Genomic DNA, 20,004 nt, shown 5'->3' with positions numbered 1-20,004 from the left:
ACCGAAGGACCACCAGAGTTCTTGAAACAAATTGGAATGTTCAAGAAACAGAGAGGAGATGCTGTGGCCAGACCACAGAGGGCAGGGGAGGTAGAGGAGGGAGAAGAGACAAGGCGGGGACGGGGCCCCGATCGTGCCCGGCCTCATGGGAAAGGTTTGGGGTGTTACTGGACGTATGATGAAAACGTAGAGCATTCGAAGCAAGGTGATCTTATTTACGCTTTAGAAAGTTCACTCTGCTTTATGGAGGATGAACTGAAGAGTGTACTTGCAGTCCGGGAACCACATAGGAGGCTGTTGAACTGCAGAGTGGTCCGGCCCAATGGGGTGCTGGATACACGAGGAGAGAGCTTGCCCCTGGAGGAAAAGACCGGGGAGTCATTGGCATCCAAGGGATAGTTGGAAGCTTGGTTACACCGAGACCCTTTAGGGAGAGCGTGTGGATTGGAAACAATAGGGGTGTTTGGGGGGCGGGGGGCAAGTATGAAACCTTAGGAAACATTGCTTTCAAACGGGCTGGAGGAAGAGGAGTAGCCAGAGGAAAAAGGGAAAATCTGAGGAAAGGGAGGAATTTCAAAGGGAGGGCACAAACACTATAGAATTATAAAGAACTGTAACTTTACCAAGAAGTGCAGATTGCGTTTGGGGACCTGGAGGCCATTGATGCCCTGTAATGGGAGTCAGTTTCTTAGAGTGGTGAGAGCAGAAGCCAGGTGGCCCTGGGCCAGGGAGGCAGAGTTGCAAGTGGGTGAGAACTCAGAAGCCAGGCATAGAGGAAGGTGAAGAGGGACTCCTTGAGCACCCACGGAAGAGCTGCGTCAGTGCGTGAGTAAGGTGCTGAGGAAACAGGGAGGGGGCTCACGGCACGGTGCCGCTGGGGATGGGGAACACCGGGCAGCAGACGGACTGGTCCACAGCACGAGGCGCCCAGCACCTCTGCTCAGTCCGCGTTGGTGTGAGAAGGTTTTAATTGTTTTAAGGAAGGACCCAGTGATTACTGGAGACTTTTCTTCTGTATTTGTTGAATTTTAGCTCTATTTGAAATTTAGCGATCAAAACACGTCGATAGCATCCAGTTCGGTGGCCCTTGTGGATAGGGCCACAAAGAGTGGCTTTTGTGAAGGATATGTGAATTTTCTCTCTGATGCTGACTTCAGAAGTTTAGGGAGATAGTGCAAGCACCTTGCCTTTGAAAAAAAAAAGTTATATTTTTCTGATGATAGAAGGAATACATTTTCATTAATGAAAATTTGGAAAGTACAGATAAGCACAAAGAAAATAAAGCTAACCTATATTCCCACCACCTAAAGATAATCACTGTTCCCATTTTTTTTGATGTATTTTCTTCCAGCCTTTTTTATTCTTTTACACATTTCACATTGTTGGATTTATATTTATGTCAAATGTCTTCCCTTTAAAATCATACTGTCTTTCCCCTTAAGACTATATGATGACCTTTTCCGTGTTATTAAAAGTTCTGTAGAAATTGCATTTTAAGGGCCGCACGTTTCACTGAGTGTATTGCAGTTTGCCCAATGCTTCTCCTACTGTCAAAACACTAAGGACTCTCTGTGGAAAGCAGCACGGCAGTTCCTCAAAAAATTAAACCTGGGATTACCATATTCCTCAGCAATTTCACTTCTGAGTCTTTACCCCCAAAAATTGAAAGCAGGGACTTGAACAGATACTTGTAGCCTCACGATCATAACAGCGTTATTTACAGTAGCCAAAGGTGGAAGCAATCTAAGTGTCCGTTGATGGACGAATGGATAAGCAACATGTGCTATATACACACAATGGAATATTATCCAGCCTTAAAAAGGAAGGAAATCTTAACACATGCTGCAACACGGATGAACTTTGAAGACATTATGCTGAGTGAAATAAGTCAGTCACAGAAGGACAACCTTTGCAATTCCACTTATGTGAGGGACCTAGAGTTGTCATTTTCACGGAGACAGAAAGAAGGGTGGTTGCCAGCAGTTGGGTGGGGAGATATAGAGTATTTTTAGATATAGAGTATCTTGACAAATGTAAAAATGTAAAAACCACAGTCAAGATCAAGATACAGATGATTTCTTTTACCGTGAAAGTTTGCTCCAGCCTCTTTCTCAACCATCCCCTCTCCCCACTCCCAGCCCCTAGCAACGACTGATCCGTCTTGTCCTTATAGTTTTGCTTTTTATCATATCATATATATGTCGTATATTTATCATATCATATAAATGGAATAAGATAGTATGTAGCCTTTTGATTCTGGCTTTTTGCACTTAGCATGATGCTTTCGAAGATTCATCCATGTTGCAACAGTTCATTACTTTTTATTGATGCCTAGTATTCAGTCTTACGGGTGTATCACAATTCATTTGTTCACCGTTTGAGGGACATTTAGATTGCTTCCAGTTTGGACAGTTATGAATATAGCTGTGATAAATAACTATTAATTACTGGGTTATATGGTCAGTGCATTAACTCTAAGGAGCTGCCAAAACAACTGTCCCATTTTGTATTCTCACCAGTAATATATAAGAGTTCTAGTTGCTCCACAGTCTTACCAGCGTTCGGTATCATCAGGTTTTTATTGCTTTTTTTTGGCCTTCTAATAGGCATGTAGTAATAACTGTTGTGGCTTTGATTTGCATTTCCCTGGTGATTAATAATGGTGCATCTTTTTGTGCGCTCGTTTGCCATTCACATCTCTCTTCGGTGAAGTGTCCACTTCTTTTGACCATTTTTTCATATGGGTGATTTGAAAACTTTTTACTATCATAAAAAGTACTTCAGTGAACAACATTGTATGTAAAACGTTCCCCTTATTTTGGAGTGCTTAAAATAATTTCCTAAAACTACTGGTCCAAAGAGAGTGAACATCTTCAATGTCCTCATGTATACATTGTCTGATAGCTTTTCAAAATGATTACACCAATTTATTGTCTTGTTAGTGGTAGTAATTCGATAAGCAGAAAAGACTATCACATCGTTTTAATTTGAATTTTCTTTGACTATAATGCTGTGAGACTTTTTTCATATTACTAAACATTCTGTGTTTCTTTTATGAATTGTAGATAGATGCTAGATTGGCACAGAAATGTGCCACAGCTGTATCAGTATAGCGTCAGTTACAGAGTATGGGAAACTCAGTGCCAGGAACTGTGGTTTATAGTATTTTCATATTTTCATGAAATATTAACCTAGTCTCAGCCTGGTTTTTTTCATGCTCAGTGGCCATGAGCTAATTTGCATAGCTGGCAAGGTAAAAATAACTTCAGAGCTGAAAAGAAAGATCATTGCCATCAGGTTAAACTTGGACCCTGGGTGCCAGCACTTCTGCAAGGGCAGCAGTCCCTTCGTCTAGACTCCATTATTAATAAATGCACTCCATTGTTCCTTATAAATAGAAAAAGGTGCTCTTTTAAATTCCTTTCTGAGAAAATGGCCATGCCACTCAGGTTTTCTGCTGGGAGAGTAACCTCTCGATTCTTCCAACAACTCAGCATTTCGTTTATTCACGATGAAAGTAGAATGAAAACCACTTACTTTGTACGTGCTTGCGTATCTCTGTCAAAGAGACTTGGGTAACAATTAAAGAGTTCCTGTATATAGGCACAGTTCTTTTTAATTATTAAATGGCTTGCATTTTGTTGTGTTCCAAATAGGTGGTATGGGATGTGATATGACTCAGAAGTACTAGGATGGATTTTGGTTTAATGACTCTAAAAAGTGAAAAGTATTTTGTTTTCTCTGACAAATAGCTCTGGTTCATTCGGGTGCTCTACAGACAGCTGATATTTTAGAGCAACTTTATGGCTGCCTCTTCATCATGCACTGTGATTGTTAAGTTTGTCTGCTATGCAAGTATGGGAAATTATCTGGGCATTTTTTTTAAATACTTGCCATCTAGAAGACAGATGGCATATACCTGTCATGCAAATCAATCTCTCAGGCATTGTAGGCAGAACTAGGAAAGTGGAACAATGGACAAGTCTACTATTTCTAAAATTTATGGATCTGTCATATGTCTAGAAGAGTCATTGATTTGTGAAGATTTTTATAAACTCATTCTTTCAGCCAGATATTTTCCAGACATCCCCCCCACCCAAAAAGCCCCCTACCCCAACACACTGTGAGAAGGTAGAGTTTTTTTATTTAGATTTTTCTTTTCCTCTTCCTTTGAAGGGCCCCTTTAGTCAACCCTCCATCCAGTGTTAACCTGCACGATCAGCATTTCGTGTCTTGGGAAGAGGACTCTGGATCAAGAATGTGTAGAATTTTTCAGTCTTCTCAAACCTGCGGAAGGAATAATATTTCCGTATCTTGGGAATTAAGCCACTTGCTTAGGTGACATTGAGAAACACGCTTGTGTATCCTCCAGTTGGTATATTGGCTCCGTGCAAGGGGCATGGTTCCGAGTGTTTCCTTGTTTTTCGTGTATCTTACTTAGCTCTTGTCTGGCCATGCCAGTTATATCAACTTTCCCTTTGGTTTCTTATCCAGATAGTATTATCTGGACAGAAGAGGTGAGTGGGTCATTGTGAGTGACAGAAACCAAACTTGGACAAGTTTTAGCAAGGAGGCGCTTTTCAGGGAAGGGGTGTCTCACAGAGCCACCGCGTTGCAGAAATGCCGGGAAGTAGTCAGGCTTCAGGAACTGCAGGATCAGGGCGCGGGCTCCAGTGGAGTCCTCCCTTCTCTCGTGCGTCTTTTCTTCCATCCCTCTTACCTCTGCAGGGTTGGCTTGCTTCTTCTGTCTCACTGCAGCCGGCTTTGTTCTGTGGGAGAAAACCCGAACAACGGCAGCTCCCGAAGCCTTTGATTGTCAGGCTTTGGCCGATTCAGGAGAAATCAGCCAAACTCCGATCCTAAGTCCAAACATCCCAAGGAAGGAACTCCCCTTCCCTGAAAGGGTTAACTGGCCAGCAGTGTCGCCTAAGACCATTTCAGTTTTTGAAAAGAACTGTGGGAATAGAGAGGCAGAGGAGGTGCTGGCAGTTTCGACAGCGGCCACTCCGCGCTGGATTATACAGCTGGTCTCCATAATTGGACCCTGGAGTTCACCAGCACATTCTTCCAACCAGGATGACATTGGGGGCTTGGCGCCCTACCCCCATGGGTAATTAGCTGGGTTCTGTGCCTCAGCGGGGCTCTCTCCCAGACGAGCCTTCTCACAAATGCCCGTTCCTGGTCCTCAGGGAGACCTGGGGAGGGAAAGCGTGTGGGTGGTACATCAACAGAAATCCCTCACCACGGCTAGAAAAACAACTCAAAGAACACGTATTTATGTTGCAAGTTCTCATGATGTGGGATTCCCTCTCCAGCAATTCTCCTTCTTTGCCAACTCTCTGAAGCACGGTTTTGGTAATATTCAGATGACGCTGCAATCACAGAACACCGTACGGCTCTGCAGAGGACCAGCTCTGTGGCCGTCCTCGAGAAGGCATTTGTCAAATATATGGGCCTCTGGGATAGATTTCTAGCTATTAACTATCATCTTTTGTAACTACTGAAAGCTCTCCAAATTTGGAATCTAAATTTCTGGATGTGAGTCTCAGTTTGACCATTTACTATTTCAGTGACCTTGGGCTAGCCAGCTTCTCTCTCTGGACACATAAGGCAGGAGATGATGATATCTGTGTGGAACAGGGCTCTGGAAGCAGCAAAACAATAGTGAGGTATTTTTCTTTTTATCGCATTCATCGTCATCATCTCCTGGACCGGAATGACGGTCGGTTTCCACCCATCCTTACTGTGTCTGGAGGGATGGGGAGGGGATTGGAGGAGTGGCTACCAGCACCTGGGGGGCAGAGGCCAGGGGTGCTGCTGAACTTGCTGCAGTGCACGGGACAGCCGCCCACAACCAAGAGTTATCTGGTCTCAAATGTCCCTACAGCCTCCTCTCATTGGTGTGACATGGTTTGATTGCTGAATTTTCTTTTGGTAGGAAAAGAAAGGGGCTTTTTTGGCTATGATTTTTCTGCTCCTCAAAAGGTATATTTTGGGATCACTTCATATACACTAAGATTCTCATGAAACTTAGTTAGGAACCCCATTTTAAATTCCAGAAAGGGTTGCCTTACCTTTGTTAAATATAGGACCATTTGTTCCCTCTTGGAAATTACATGAATCTTCTCTATTGGAAAGGGACAACTTGATCTAACCTGCTTCTCATCCTCCTAAGAAATATTAGGGCTTCTTGGCTTAATATTAATATATTTATTTTTAAATAAATGGTTGACAAAGTGTAGGGAGTAGGGAGATGAGAATAAAAAAAGGGTGGAGGGCCAAAAAAAAAAAAAAAGAAAAAATAGGTAATTAAAAAACTATCAAATATTAACTTAAACTATAAGATAATTTGCTGTAGTCATAAAAGATAAAATAAAATTTTTTTTATTGCTATGGACTTAGAAGAAAATCAGTGTTCCACTTTGGTCATGAATTAGCTCAGACAGAAGCCTAAAACACACAAAACCAACCAACCAGACAGGAACAGCTGCCTCGTGATGGTCTGGAGGTCAGTGGGTGTGTATGTGATCTCTTTAAGACTGCCCATCCTGGAGGAGAAAGAGATGCTGTTGCTACTCAGGTACCATAGGAGGAGACAGGGTCTTTCCTCGAATGCGAATGCGTTGTCTGCAGTTCTTAGAAAAGCGAAAAACCTTTCAAGGCAAACGCGTTTGTCATTCTCGGCAGGCACCAAGAAGCCACATGGCTCTGTAGAGGCAGCACTTCATGTTGGTCCATCTCGTCCGTTTTTAGAGCAGTCTGCTTAGAGAGAACGGGCTGGCTTCTCTACCTGGGTTTTTCAAACTGTGGTCAGCCTCATTAGAGAGTCATGAAATCCATTTAGTTGGTTGCAATAGGCATTAAACAAAAGATAGAAAGAACTGGAGAGCAAAAATATATCAAATATAGAGTATTATTTTATAAAGCATTATCTAATTGTATTTGTATGTGCACCTGGGCTCGTGATGTAACATATATTTCGTACTTATAGGCTGCGGTCAAAAAGTGATTGAAAATCATTGCTTACATCAACCGTCTTAGGAAGGCACTGTCCCCATTTTATAGATAAGAAAACTATAGCTCAGAGAGGCCACTGCTTGGGGCCAGACAGTGCGAGTGGTGAAGCTGGTATTTGAAACCAGCCGGTGTGACTGAAAAGCATGCACATCACTACTTTCTCTGAATCCTAGCTCAAGTCTTTTTTGGTTATAGACCTTCTCCAACGACAGGTAAGCTGCCTGGTGGTCCCTGGAGTCTGGATCACATTATTTAGGCAGGGGAATGAGGCAAGGGAGGGACATTCTAGGCAGGAGGGAGGCTGGAGAGTGAGAGGCGTGTCCAAGAGATGTGTTACAGGAAGGAGATGATAGACTTTGGTGCCTCGTTGGGGGTAAAATAGTAAAAGACGGGAAGGGACCAACCACCAAGGGACACTGTTAAGTAGGTGTAACACTTACGTCGATGACCTGTGAAAATGATATCCTGACTCAATTCTGTGGGGGAAATCCAACTTGAATTATATTCCTGTCTCCTCTCAATCTCCTTATAATACGAGCTGGTTAAATACCTAACATGCTTTGCTAGTGTTAATCAGCCTTTTTTGCATACATGCGAACAACTTTCCTTTCGAATGCTAAAAAGGTTTTCCCTTGGCATTTATATGGGCAGTGACAAAACAGGTAACTTCTGGATCTCAGGAGGGAATCCTGGGCTTAATGCTAATAGACCCCTGGCTTGTGTCTCTTCTCAGAAGAGAACTTGCATATGTGCTTAGGGCCAGGCCACATGTGAGAGAGAAGCTCTCTACCTGGTCATTTCTGCTCACCCCTTAAGTAGAGTGGTCGAATTTAGCAAATGAAAATACAGGATGCCTAGTTAAATTTGAATTTCAGATCAACAGTGGGTAATGTTAGTGTAATATTTGTATTATGCTTCAGGGTATTTTCAGCCATGAGGAGTGTACAGTGAAATACTCCTGTGAAAAAGATGGTTTTAGACCTGGGTTGATAGGGATGCTAAGACAGAGCCCGAGGTCCAAAGGATTGCAGGGTTGGGTGACTAGCTTTGGGAGAGACTGCCTGACTGCACTTGCCCAGAGCCTCGTGTCCATCGTCTGCTCCACCGTGCCCCTGAGGGGACGGTCATGCCACACCCTCGGGATCAGAGCGGCCTCCGTTCTCTTCTCACCTGCTGACAAGCAGAGGCGAAGATGGTGGGAGCAGGGCTGAGCCATGGCGTCCTGCAGGAAGCACGTGTCGAACCGCGCCTTCGCTGGGCGCTCAGAGGTTCGGGCATCCTGCAGGAAGCACGTGTCGAACCGCGCCTTCGCTGGGCGCGCAGAGGTTCGGGCATCCTGCAGGAAGCACGTGTCGAACCGCGCCTTCGCTGGGCGCGCAGAGGTTCGGGTTTGCACTCCGCCTGTCTCCTGCTTTAGGGGTAAAGTAGTCATGAAGCACCCCTCTGTGCCGAGCTTGCCCTGGCTGTGTGCTCATGGTGACAGCAGAAATGGTCAACAGCCTCCGTCCACCCCTGAAGAGCACACGCGTGTTCCTCTTGGGCCAGCCGAGGGCCTAGGCCTTTGCTGACTCAGATTTGGAGTTGTCCTCAGTGGCCTCACTCTGATTTCGTGGCATGTGTGTGTCTCTTCAGGGCTGTACACATAGATATTGTGACAGTCATCACCTGAGGTGCACGGAGCCTTGAGAGTGATGAGTGGCAAGTTCGTGGGAGGTCATGGTTTGTAGCCTTGGAATGAAGGGGACCAAGTTCATGGCTTTTTGGGGGACCAAACACTATGGCCTTGGTGTTTAATAACACCTGGACTAAGGAACCGTGGGGCCATGTGGGATGAGAAGACACTGCACGGCCCGGTGGCAGAGCCAGGAAAGCTTTGGCTTTGATAGCAGAAGAGAACTGACTGTAATTCCTCATCGTGCCATTTATTAGCCATTTAATTCTTTTCTAGGCCTCCATTCCCTCTTTTATGAAATGGAGGCACTAGGATATTTTTGAGGATTTCATGCAATGACATTTGAAAATGCTGGCAGGTAGTAAGCACTGTATTTGTCACTGCAGCATTTCTGATTCTCTTAGACTTTGTAAACTCCTGTGTCGTGACACCCTTCGCAGTCAGTTGTAATTATGTCGTTCCTGTATCTGTCTACTTCCCCCAGACTGGGGCCCAGGGCCTCTTCCTGCTGTTCACTTTCACCCGCCTCCCGCCCCGGGCCCACTACATCCGAGGCCCGGAGTTGTGGGAGCTGCATGTGCTTCACGACGAGGGTCTTGCGGGGGCAAGCCTGTGCATTCTGAGTCTTCCTCCTTCCCTCCCTCCCTCTCTAACTCTCCTGCTGAAGACTGGGCAGATCCTGTCCTGTGGGACCTGCTTGAGAGCGGGGGCTGAGGACTGTATGGGACGATCCTCATTAGACTCCAGAATGCTCGAGGACAGGTTTCCAGGGTGTCCTTAGGCTCAAACCCACGTGGGCTGGAGTGCGTCCCAGCTGTGCTACCTGCCCTTTCCGGCGGCGAGTGCCAGGATTTCTGTGGCGTTTCTGCCTGTCTGGTCGCTGCGTGAGCATGCGTGTTCCTCTGCTCAGGGCGGTTGGATCCCCCAAGCATTCCTTGAGCGCCTAGTATTTCCACTTGAGGTGTTTCAAGTCTCCCTAGGGAGACAGGTGAGACAACAGAGGATTTCTCCAGGATGTGGTGAGGGCGGTGATGGTGGTGGGCACAGAATTTTAAGGATGCACAGGGCAGGGCCCTTTTCCTTAAGGATCCTAAGAATCTCGTTGCCCCCACTTCTAACAGGTGGACGGGGGAGCCACATTGTAATCCCTGCCCTCAGGGTGATTGAACGCTGGGAGTTTACAGAACACTCTTTGTTTTCAATGCCATGCATTTTATTTTGCTCATGAGGCCTTGGTGCTCCCCATTCTGTAAATGAGGGTAGTGAGGCTCATTGAGTGATTTGCCTCAGGTCACCCAGTTCTCAAGTGCATGAGTCAGGACTTAAACTCAGTTCTTTTGACCCTTGGTCTTCTGCTCTTTCTTTCATTAATACGAAAGTGTCTTTGTCTCTCCAAAGTATCTGCAATGTCATGGGATTATATGAAATAAAATGTCACGTCTAGGCCAAGTACTTGGTGTTTGCAATCTAATAGGATTGTTATAGATTTTTTTTTTTTTCATATGCGTGTGTGTGTTTCTGGATATGGCTGTGGAAGATAGAAAAATGGAAGCAAAGAAATCAAATTCAGGCCGCACGGTGATTTGGGATAATTATAAAAATACCAAATGGGGACCGGTGAATAAGGAATATAATTATTCCCTAATTATGAGCATCAGTATGATTGATTTGCTTAGTAAAAATTCTAAGTGTCAAGATGGAAAAGAGTGAGTTGCGCCTTTATTGTGGTTAATCCAAAGAAATTCCCTGAAGGAGAGAAGAGTCGGGGGAATCTAAGAACATTTTGAGATAAAAAAATATGTGAGGTTTGGAAAGGTAGAAGAGATCGGCAAGGGGCGGACAGCAGGGGACAAGGTTTGAGGGCAGGGACGGGACAGATGCGAGGGACCTTGTGTCTTACTCGTGATTTGGCACTAACATTCCAAAATGATGATGCAGGTGGGTCACCCGGATGCACATGAGATGCTCTTTCCAGGCTGATTCTTCTTTAACTCAGCTTCCCCCATGGGACAGGGGAAGAAAGCCCGGCCCTGGTAACCTCGATCCTCTGTCTCTCCCTCTGCAGCATCCTGGCCACCGCGGGCACCCACTTCAACACACACGTCGACCTGAGGACCCTCCGGGCCGTGCGCGTCCTCAGGCCCCTGAAGCTCGTGTCAGGGATTCCCAGTGAGCACTGCCTTTCTTTGTCTTTGCTAAGAAATTTCTTCTCGTGTCCTCCACTGGATCAGGGTCTCAGAGAATGTGGGATAAACAAGAAACGGTTTCTCCTGGGAGGGAGCCCCGGTGGTAGTAAAGAGTAGGAAGGCAGAATGTGGCATAGCATTTCATTTTTAAATTTAGCAGCTTTTTTTTTTTTTTCAGATTTAAAGGTAATAATATCTTTATCAAAAATTTGGAAAGTAAAGAAAATGGTATAAAGTGAAAATGGAAAGTACTTGTTATCCTCTCACTCAGAAATAACTTTTGGTATATTTTTCCATTCCTTTTTTTCCTGTGCATTTTAATATAATTGCGATCATACTGTATATCTAGTTTTAGACCCTGTCATAAGCATTCGATTTTCCTGACATTAGAAATATTTCAGAAATATGATTTTAAAATCTGTATTGTAGTCCGTGTTATATGGGCCATGACTTATTTAGCTGTTGCTATGTCGACGGACATTTAGGTTATTTCCAGTTGTTTTTTTTTACCCCCAACCAGAAATAGTGCTGCAACAAACATTTTTTAACTTAAATCTTATTCAAATCTCTGATTATTTCCCTAGGCTAGAATCCTAGAAGTGCAATTTCTGGGCCAGAGGACTGGTATTTTATGAATAGTGGCTGTACTCTATGTGCTCTTGCAATAGAGGCTGGGGAGGGGGGTCCCAGGTGCAGTGGTGAAGGTGAACTTGGTCCTTGCCGCCACAGGGCTTCTAGTCTAGCAGGGCTAGGACCAATTCCCTTCAGGAAAGAAGCACATCCTAGTAAGTCGAATCTGTAAGAGGAACCTGGAAGACAACAGGGATGAAACAAGTGAGGGAGGGTGATGGGGATGTGAAAAATCAGGGCGAGGAGGAGGAAGGGGCCGGTCCCTGGGGAGGTGGCAGTGGCAGTGGTTGGCCCGCTTCATTGAGAACCGCCTCTGTCATCTCAGGACCAGTGGTTCTAATCTCCAAGACTGGCCCTTCTCCTCCTGGGAGAGAGGAAACAGCCTGCTCTGTCGATGGTGCCGAGTGAGGCTCCACCTGCTGTTCTCGCCCCTCCCCCAGGCCTGCAGATTGTGTTGAAGTCCATCATGAAGGCCATGGTGCCTCTTCTGCAGATCGGCCTCCTGCTCTTCTTTGCCATCCTCATGTTTGCCATCATCGGCTTGGAGTTCTACAGTGGGAAGCTGCACCGTGCCTGCTTCATGAACAATTCAGGTAGGCTCCCTGTTTTCTGGCTTCTGCTTCCTCGTTTCTTCTCCCCTTGGGTCACTGGGGGCGTAATTTTAGGGCATTCAGAGGTTTCTTGGAAAAGTATGTCGCATCCCAAGTCGAGAATTAGAATCAGAAACTTCCTGGTCAGCAGCTTTTTGAGGCGCAACTAGCCTAGACAAAAGATTGCCATTGGACACTGCATCGCAAAGCAAATAACCTCTCAGGTTTGCAGTCGGAGGATTTCAAATAGGAGGTCTCGGCTCCCCCACCCCATGGCAGAATGCTGTCAGGATGCACATCAAAACCATCTGTCTGAAGAAATACCCTTTGTACAGTGGCCTCTTTGGCCCACGGGCCAGTGAGACCCAGGAGTCCAGAGTCGAGACTTGGGTCCCTTCAGCCATGGCCCATCCTGTGGCCTTCCTCACTCTGTGCTGGGACCCACACGTAGCGTGGAAGACCTGAGGGAGTTCTGAGCTTGGCTTGGCGGGGGTGCTTGGGAGATTGGCAGGGTGCACCAGCCCCAAATTCTTGTCTTTTTGCATCCCATTTTTTCCTTTTCAAGTTGAGTTGGGTGCCCTAGGAAGAAAGGGCATGGGGAGAGGTTGAAGAAGCCCAGGTAGGCCCCCCCTTTACCTTGGAATTTTAAAAAAATTTTGTTTTTTATTCAATACCAGGAATTTAGGCTCAGGAAAAAAAAAAAAAGAGTAAGGACTCACCAAAGGGACTGTAGTTTATAATTGTCCCCAGGAAACCTAGAAACTCAGGGTCTATCCTGGAGTCTGAAGTCTAGAAGATCAGTAAGATTCCGACTTCACCTCAGACCTGTCTATGTGATCCAGTCCTGTAAATTCCTGGTACTTGATGATAGTCGAGGCCATGGCCTGCACAAAGTGGGGGGCCATGTGGACGAGAGCCTCCATTTTCGGAGGAGATTGGGTTGAACACATGGTCTGTGTGGTCTAGAGAAGCCAGAGAGGGGAAGGAGCCTGAGATAAAGGACAGATCTTTCTGGGGGAAACAGACTTGTGCGCTTGTGGCTTCCTGGGGTCCTTTCCAGCTCTCACTGAACACCATGTGGTTTACCTCCCCCTCCCCTGCACCCTCCGAACATGTCTGCAGGTATCCTAGAAGGATTCGACCCCCCTCACCCATGCGGCGTGCAGGGCTGCCCGGCCGGTTATGAATGCAAGGACTGGATCGGCCCCAACGACGGGATCACGCAGTTTGATAACATCCTCTTTGCGGTGCTGACCGTCTTCCAGTGCATCACCATGGAAGGGTGGACCACCGTGCTCTACAACGTGAGTGCAGCTGGCGGGGGCCGGCTGCGCGGTGACGCTTCTGGCATTGTTTGGGCTGCTTGGTCTGGGGTGAGGGAGGGCTGGGCATATGCGTGCGTGTGTGCGTGTGTGCGTGTGCGTGTGCGTGTGCGTGTGCGTGTGCGTACTCAGCCATGGGACATCTTAGCAGTTCCTGTTCCTCCACTGTCTGGCCACTTGCTAAATGGAAGGACATGGCTTCTTCACCCAGTTAGAAAATTGCATCCCTTGTTGGGTGGATGAATAGCTAGGTAAATCAGATCAACCCAGCAGTTACAGAGTACATTCTGCGGCAGGTTTGACTTGGTGGTGGAGTTCAGTGAGGGGTCCCAAGAGGTATAGATTTCTTGGTTACTGTCTTCCGAGAGCCTACCATCAGTCTGGAAAGATATTACAGTAGTTCTCAGCCCCAGCTGCACATTAGAGTCAGCTGGGAGCTTTAAAAATTTACACCTCCTGGGCACCACTCCAGACAAATTAAGTAGGAATAGCTAGGGGTAAAGGCCTGTCATTGATTTTTTCTAAAGCTTCCTAGCTGGTTCTAATATTCAGCCACTGTCAAGAACCACTGCATTATAGGCACATAAGAAACATGCTTAATTGTAAGACTCACTAGGGATACTGGTGAAAATTCAGATTCTCGGGTCCTTTCTGTGCAGGCTTTGATTTTGCGACACTTTGAATAGTTGGTGAGCTGTATTTCTTACAAGTGCTGCTGGCGGCTCATATGAGCAGGCAGGTTTGCAAGATTCTGAGTTGGGGCATCAGACAAGGCCATCTGACTGCCTGGTGGGATGTTAGGGGATTCCTGCGTGGGGACGGAGGTCAGACAGGTGACCACTGGAGTCTCTTCCAGCTCTTGGAGTCTGATTTTAGCAAGTTATGAAAGGCATGGTACAAAGTCTAAGTTCTAAAACGAGAGGTGTGTCGGGGCAGGGGTTGATGCATAAGGAGCCCAGGTGGGCAAAGCCATTCGGGCAGGTTCCCTTTGTAAACAGGTGCTTACAAAGGTCTGTGCCTCTCATGAGCATCCAGCCAGCCCACCCCAAGGCAGATACCTTTGCAACGATCGTTCCTCTTACCTGTCTTTACCCCAAGGTGCCTTCTGTTTCCTTTTGCCTTGATTCTATCTGGATAGAACAAATTGAGTAGGGCACAGGGTGGCTTATTGAAGGCCCCTTTAGAAGGAGCTCTCGATATAATCTGTACTGGAGGGAAAGTAAATGCTATGTCTCAGGAGAGACTCAACCAGACTGTAATGCCTGAGGAGCCAGGATTTGCATAAAGCCTGTGCAGGCAGGTGCTCAGTGAGTGTCCATTACTAACCTGGATCCATCCCCATATAGGACGATGAGCAAAGCAGGATGGAGCTTTGTAGGAAAGAGCCACAGGCTGTTATGCTAAAGCTCTAATGGGCAGTGTAGATGTCCCAAGGGCCAGCTTATGCCCAGCAAGCCCCGGGGTTATGTGTGACCTAGGAAAACCTTGAAGACAGTCCGGGATTCTCACCAGTTGTTGGGGGGTGGCAGGAAGGTGGGAAGGGAGGCAAGACTGATGAATTCAGTCACTCCTCATTTGAGATGTGAGGGATGTCTTGAGGCCATGTCACTCAGATTAGCCAGGCACCTCTGGAAATTACAGCACTGGCCCCACAGTGGCTAGTGTCACTTGTGGGGCTTTTGGGAGTGATGTATTTCAATTATACGTGTAGAGTCACCTAAGTGATGTGATAAATGCATTGAAAGCCTGAAAGGTGTAGTGTTGCTTTTGAAGATAAAGGCATGACCTGTTGGTTCTCCAGAGCCAAGGCTCAGGTGGTACTGAGACAGGCAGGAACACAGCTGAAGAATCACTCATCCCTTGAATTAGGCTGTCCCTCCCTCCCTCCTTCCCTTCCTCCTTCCCTTCCTTCCTCCCTCCCTCCCTCTTCTTAAGTGAGCATCTCCTGTATGTCAAGCACCATGCCCGGTAGGCACTAGGGAAACTAGGTGAGAAAAAAGGTGCCATGATCGCTGCTCTCACGGTGCTCTCTTTAAATTCTCATCTCTCTCTGCTTATCGAGCATGGGTATGGAGGTCACACAAAGGGACAGTGACCTCGCTCTTCGCTCCAGGTTTTGTGCTACCAAGGAAGCGGGGAGGAGAAGAGATCGAGCCACAGACCTTCTGAAACCTTTCATCGCAGGGGCTCCCAGGGCCCCACACGCGCCTCCCCCGACTGCCAGCGCCTCAGTCGTTGGGTTTCAGTTTCCTAGACGCTTCCTGCTACTCCTGTGGTCCAGAGTTGAGGCAACTAGTTGAGATGTAGGGCTGGTTTCCAAAAGGGGGCTGGCTGCTCAAGGGCAGAGTGACCTCACGCCCACTGTGGAAGTGACGTCACTTTCCAAAGCACCGTTTCTAGGGCCAGGGCAGCGAGTCAGGAGTGCACAGGCAGAGGCGCTAGTCCTTGTGAGGTGGATAACTACCCCAGGATTCAGAAGTTGGATGGAAAAGGCACCTAGTGTTCAGCCCATGGAACAAGGACGAAGTCTGGCTCCCTAGGAAGAGAGGGAGCCAGCAAAGGCTGGGCCCTCGCTGAGCAGGGGGCTGGGTGTGAAGCACGAGGCAGGCAGAGCTCCCCGCAGGAGCTGGACGCACGTCCTGGCGTTCGGGTTGTCTGCTGCTGGAGGAGCAAATTCGGGGTCGTGGACTCTTCACAGTGTCGGGCGCAGGACTTGCGAGAGAGATGGGGAGTCACAGCACACAGGCTTTTAATTTACCCACATTTAAACGCCCAGCTTAGGAAAGAGGGTCAGGGAGAGGGAGGAAAATAATTTAAATATCGCAGACTAATTTACCTATCGTTCCTTTCAATATACTTTTGCCCATTGAAAGTGTGAGATGAGGGATGCTTAGCAAAAATCACTTTGGCTGAAAAATTGCAGATCCTGCTAGTCCGTGTCTGTACTGCCTGAGCATTTTTTCTTCTTTTAACTCAGGACTTTGTAATGCCAAAATTTTGCATACATATTGCAGTCGTTTGTACACCCCGGAATTAACAGTGAACAACTGGTCAGCTTAGTATTATAAATACATGATGTACAAATGTGTGTTTCTCTCTATAGACACATTTCACTGCGCTAGTTATCACTAGGGCCGCTGATAAGTTGCAGATAGAACTATGCTGATTTCTTTTTCTACCAGTCATTCTGGGAAGCCCAATTCGTCCAGCCGCGGTGTTTACTCACACAGACCACGAGGAAGAGGGGAGCCCGCATCTCCCAGTCCAACACCTCTTCTGTTCAGTGGTGTTCAGTGATATATAAGATTTATTGGCACCAGCTTTGCCTAAACCAGTAGGAGAACCTTCGAGTTTACGCCGTACACAGATGCTCTCTCAAGTATGCGGACTCAGTTTTACTTTTACATATTCGACTTAAATGCTTCCCTAGTGTTTGCATCTCATATCTGCTGCACAGACTCTTCCAAAATGCCTCCTGGGACCTTGTGGTGCTCTGCCATTGGTTATGATTAATTTCATTTGCATGTAGCTTTTCTCATTATATCGCATCACTGTAAGGGGCCGGGGAGGGATCCATAGGCAGGGCATGCTCCATTTACTCTACCAAAACTTCGACTCTGCTTGGTCAAACTCCAACTGTATTCTTGGCTTCCCTCCCTCTCGTGGTAGAAAGAATGCAAAGCAGTCTCTGGTTCTGCTGGCTGCTGCTTCCTGTTTTGACTGTCTCTCCAAAGGTCTCCTCAACTTGCAAACTCTTCCCCATTCTTACTAGTTTAATTCATGTCCTTCTAATCTGGATAGGCGTTCCTTCTCCAGTGTAATACGCTCTCCCTCTGATCAGTGCCGTTCACTCTACAAATGTGTCTGTGGCTCAGGTATTCACTTCCAATCTTCATCTGAGCTGGATGTGACTCTGAGAACTGGCTCTCTCCTGGTTCTGGTCTCATTTCTCTGTTGTCATTCTGGGTTTGTGTCCTCTGCTGTTTGTGTTTTCAGGACTAATATGCAGGTTGCAGAAATTCCCAGTCTCTATGATTTCTTTAAGCTGTTCTCTTAAAGTCCAGTATTTTTTCATCTGTATTTTTGTAGTTTGAGCTATTTCTCTTCTCACTCGGTGTTGATAAACTAATGCAGATGCAGACATTTCTTGGAGTCATCCTGTTTCTCCCGCTTTGCAGGTATGCCAGCTGTCTCTGCTGTGACTGCCTGGGACGCTCTGTGCTGCTAGGGCGAAAGGGATTTTTATAGACTTTACCGGCTTTTGTTAAGAGAAGCTTATCGTCTGGATGCTTTCTGAGAGTCTTCCCGACTCCTCAGAAGTCCTTTGGTCTGTAAATGCCTGTGGCTCTCTTTTAAGTTGCCTTCTCCCGGCTGCACGTGATTAATATTTGTTAAATGGTTAATAGCTACTCACTTTTGCCTTGTTGACATTTGGATTATGTGTGTCATGCATAAACACATTGAAAGAATAACACAATAGCCAAGGGTTGATGAAAAACTGCCATCTCCAGCTTCCTGAAGCTCCTCGGATTTTCTGGTATCTACAAATGCTTTTGATTCTGGGGACCATGAGGCTAGGGCCTGTGTTTACTCATCTTTGATTCTGTCTCCCCAGCCCCCACCTCCTCCACCCACCCAGGGAACAGAACTTACTCAAGAGCCCCTTGACAAATAAGGAGCAGGAACCTTCCATCATTTTATGTTGCTAGGAGCACCAGCTGACTAGGGATCAGATGTATGGTTGGTAAGGTGTATGGACTCCAGTAACCAGGACCAGTCATGTTCTAGAATAGGCTGATTTTTTTCTCTGCATCTCTTTCTGCACTGCCCTGTTCCTGTGACCTTACAGGAGTCTGGGACCCTGTAATACGGATGGCACTTGGAATCTGATACCGGTGTTCATTCATCTGTGGCTTGTCTTATACAAAGGGGCTGATAAGTGGATCCTGGAAGGTAGTCTGTTTCCTTTCCCATGAAGGCAGAGAGGTGAAGTAGGTTGAGAGGAAGATTAAGAACTGAGTTTAAACATGAATTAAGAATTTGTGATTTTATTTGATATGGGGTGTCAAGAGGGAGTTGGATAAATGACTTCAGGGTAGAAGCCGAGACCGGAGATACAAATGTGGGTGTTTTCAGTGTGTAGATGGTATTTAAGGTCACGAGACTGGATAAACTCCCAAGGAAGTGAATGTCTAACTCTAGGAAGAGAAGAGGTTCCAGAACTGAGTTCTAAGGTTAGACGGTGAGTTGAGGAGTTGTCAGCAAGAAGACTGAGAAGGATCAGTAGGGAGGAAAGGTGAAAATCAGGGAGCGTGGCATCCTGGAGGCTGAGTGAAGAAAGCGCTTCAGGAGAGAGGAGACGGAGGTGAGCCACCGAGTCACATCCCAGTGGGTCATGTCAGACGAGGCTGGCGAGTTCTCCATCGGAGGCCGGGAGTGGATGGAGTGGAGTCGAGCGCCTGATTGGAGAAGGTTACGAGGGGTTTGGAAAGAGCATCTACAGACCTACGTTGAATTTTGTTTAAAAGGGAAGCAGAGAAAACGGGGCAAGTGGGAGAAATATCATTTATTTGCTGATGAGAATGAACCATTGGAGGTTAAAAGTCATTGCTGCTGCCGGAGAGGGCGGGGAATTAGTGGAGCCACCTCTGAGGGCGGGTAAGAGGGGACAGACTCTCTGCCCATCAGAGCCCAGGTGGACCAGAGCTCCGTGCTTCACCCACAGCCCTGGATGGAAGGCCGCAGCACCATGGACGTGGGCGTGCAGACGTGGTGATGGAAGCTTCTGGAAATTCTCCTGTTGCTTCTGTTTTCTCAATGAAACAGGAAGCAAGGTCATCAGCAAAGGGTGGGGGAGGACAGCATTCAGAACCCGCTTGGGGTTAGTGGCGATGAAGTTACAGCGAGCCCCTTGAATGTGCTATTTTCCTCTGGTCACGTTCGGCCCCTGAGGTTCAGGCAGGATGTGGGTTCAGGCAGGAGCGTTGGCTTTTACTAGAATGCTCTCACCTGGTGAGCACGATGAAACGAGGGAGGGTCCAGAGAGTGCTCTGAGCATGGCAGCGGAATTTGAGCTGGGTAGAGGGAAAGAGGTGGGGGAGACCGTGGAAGGGAAGGGGGTAACAAATGGATCGTAGGCCGTTTTTGAAATGTACTCTCGACTCTTCCGGACAAATTCCGTCTGTGGAATAAGCTGAGCAGCCTATCTTCTTGCATAGAGGAGATAGGAGGGGAATTTTGAAACCAAATGTCCTGATTTCTCATTTGATGCTCAAACAGCCCCCAGTGGAAGGAGAATGAGTAAATGAGTGAGGTGTGCGTGTGCCCCTGGGCAGAGTAACTGTGACTAGAAGGTTCCGCAGGCCTCCGGCGCCCCTTGAGACTGGGCGCCTGGCCCTGCTCCAGCCCAGTTCAGAACATGAACTTGGGGAACCCTTGGGGACTGACAGCCCCAACGCCGTCCCTCTTTCCTCACCAGCATTGTCCTCGGGAATCTCATTTTCCTCCTTGGAGGGTCTGTCTGACTCTTCATTCAAATGCATTGACGTTTGCAGCTTCTGCTGCTGCCTTTGGCAGCCCGTTCTCCC

At 47.0% G+C, this 20,004-nt stretch overlaps 1 protein-coding gene across 1 annotated transcript in view; it reads left to right on the top strand.

The window, feature by feature from the left end:
• Nucleotides 1-20,004, top strand: part of LOC105292880 (voltage-dependent R-type calcium channel subunit alpha-1E-like) — a 148,304-nt gene that overhangs the window by 73,450 nt on the left and 54,850 nt on the right. The window contains exons 5-7 of the mRNA XM_011361272.2: nt 10,755-10,858; nt 11,946-12,098; nt 13,218-13,399. Coding sequence (XP_011359574.1) covers nt 10,755-10,858; nt 11,946-12,098; nt 13,218-13,399 — 439 coding nt within the window. The remainder of the gene's footprint in view (nt 1-10,754; nt 10,859-11,945; nt 12,099-13,217; nt 13,400-20,004) is intronic.

Source organism: Pteropus vampyrus, unplaced genomic scaffold (assembly GCF_000151845.1).
Source record: "Pteropus vampyrus isolate Shadow unplaced genomic scaffold, Pvam_2.0 Scaffold65, whole genome shotgun sequence".
Lineage (NCBI taxonomy): Eukaryota > Metazoa > Chordata > Mammalia > Chiroptera > Pteropodidae > Pteropus > Pteropus vampyrus.
This window is presented reverse-complemented; position numbering and strand designations above follow the sequence as displayed.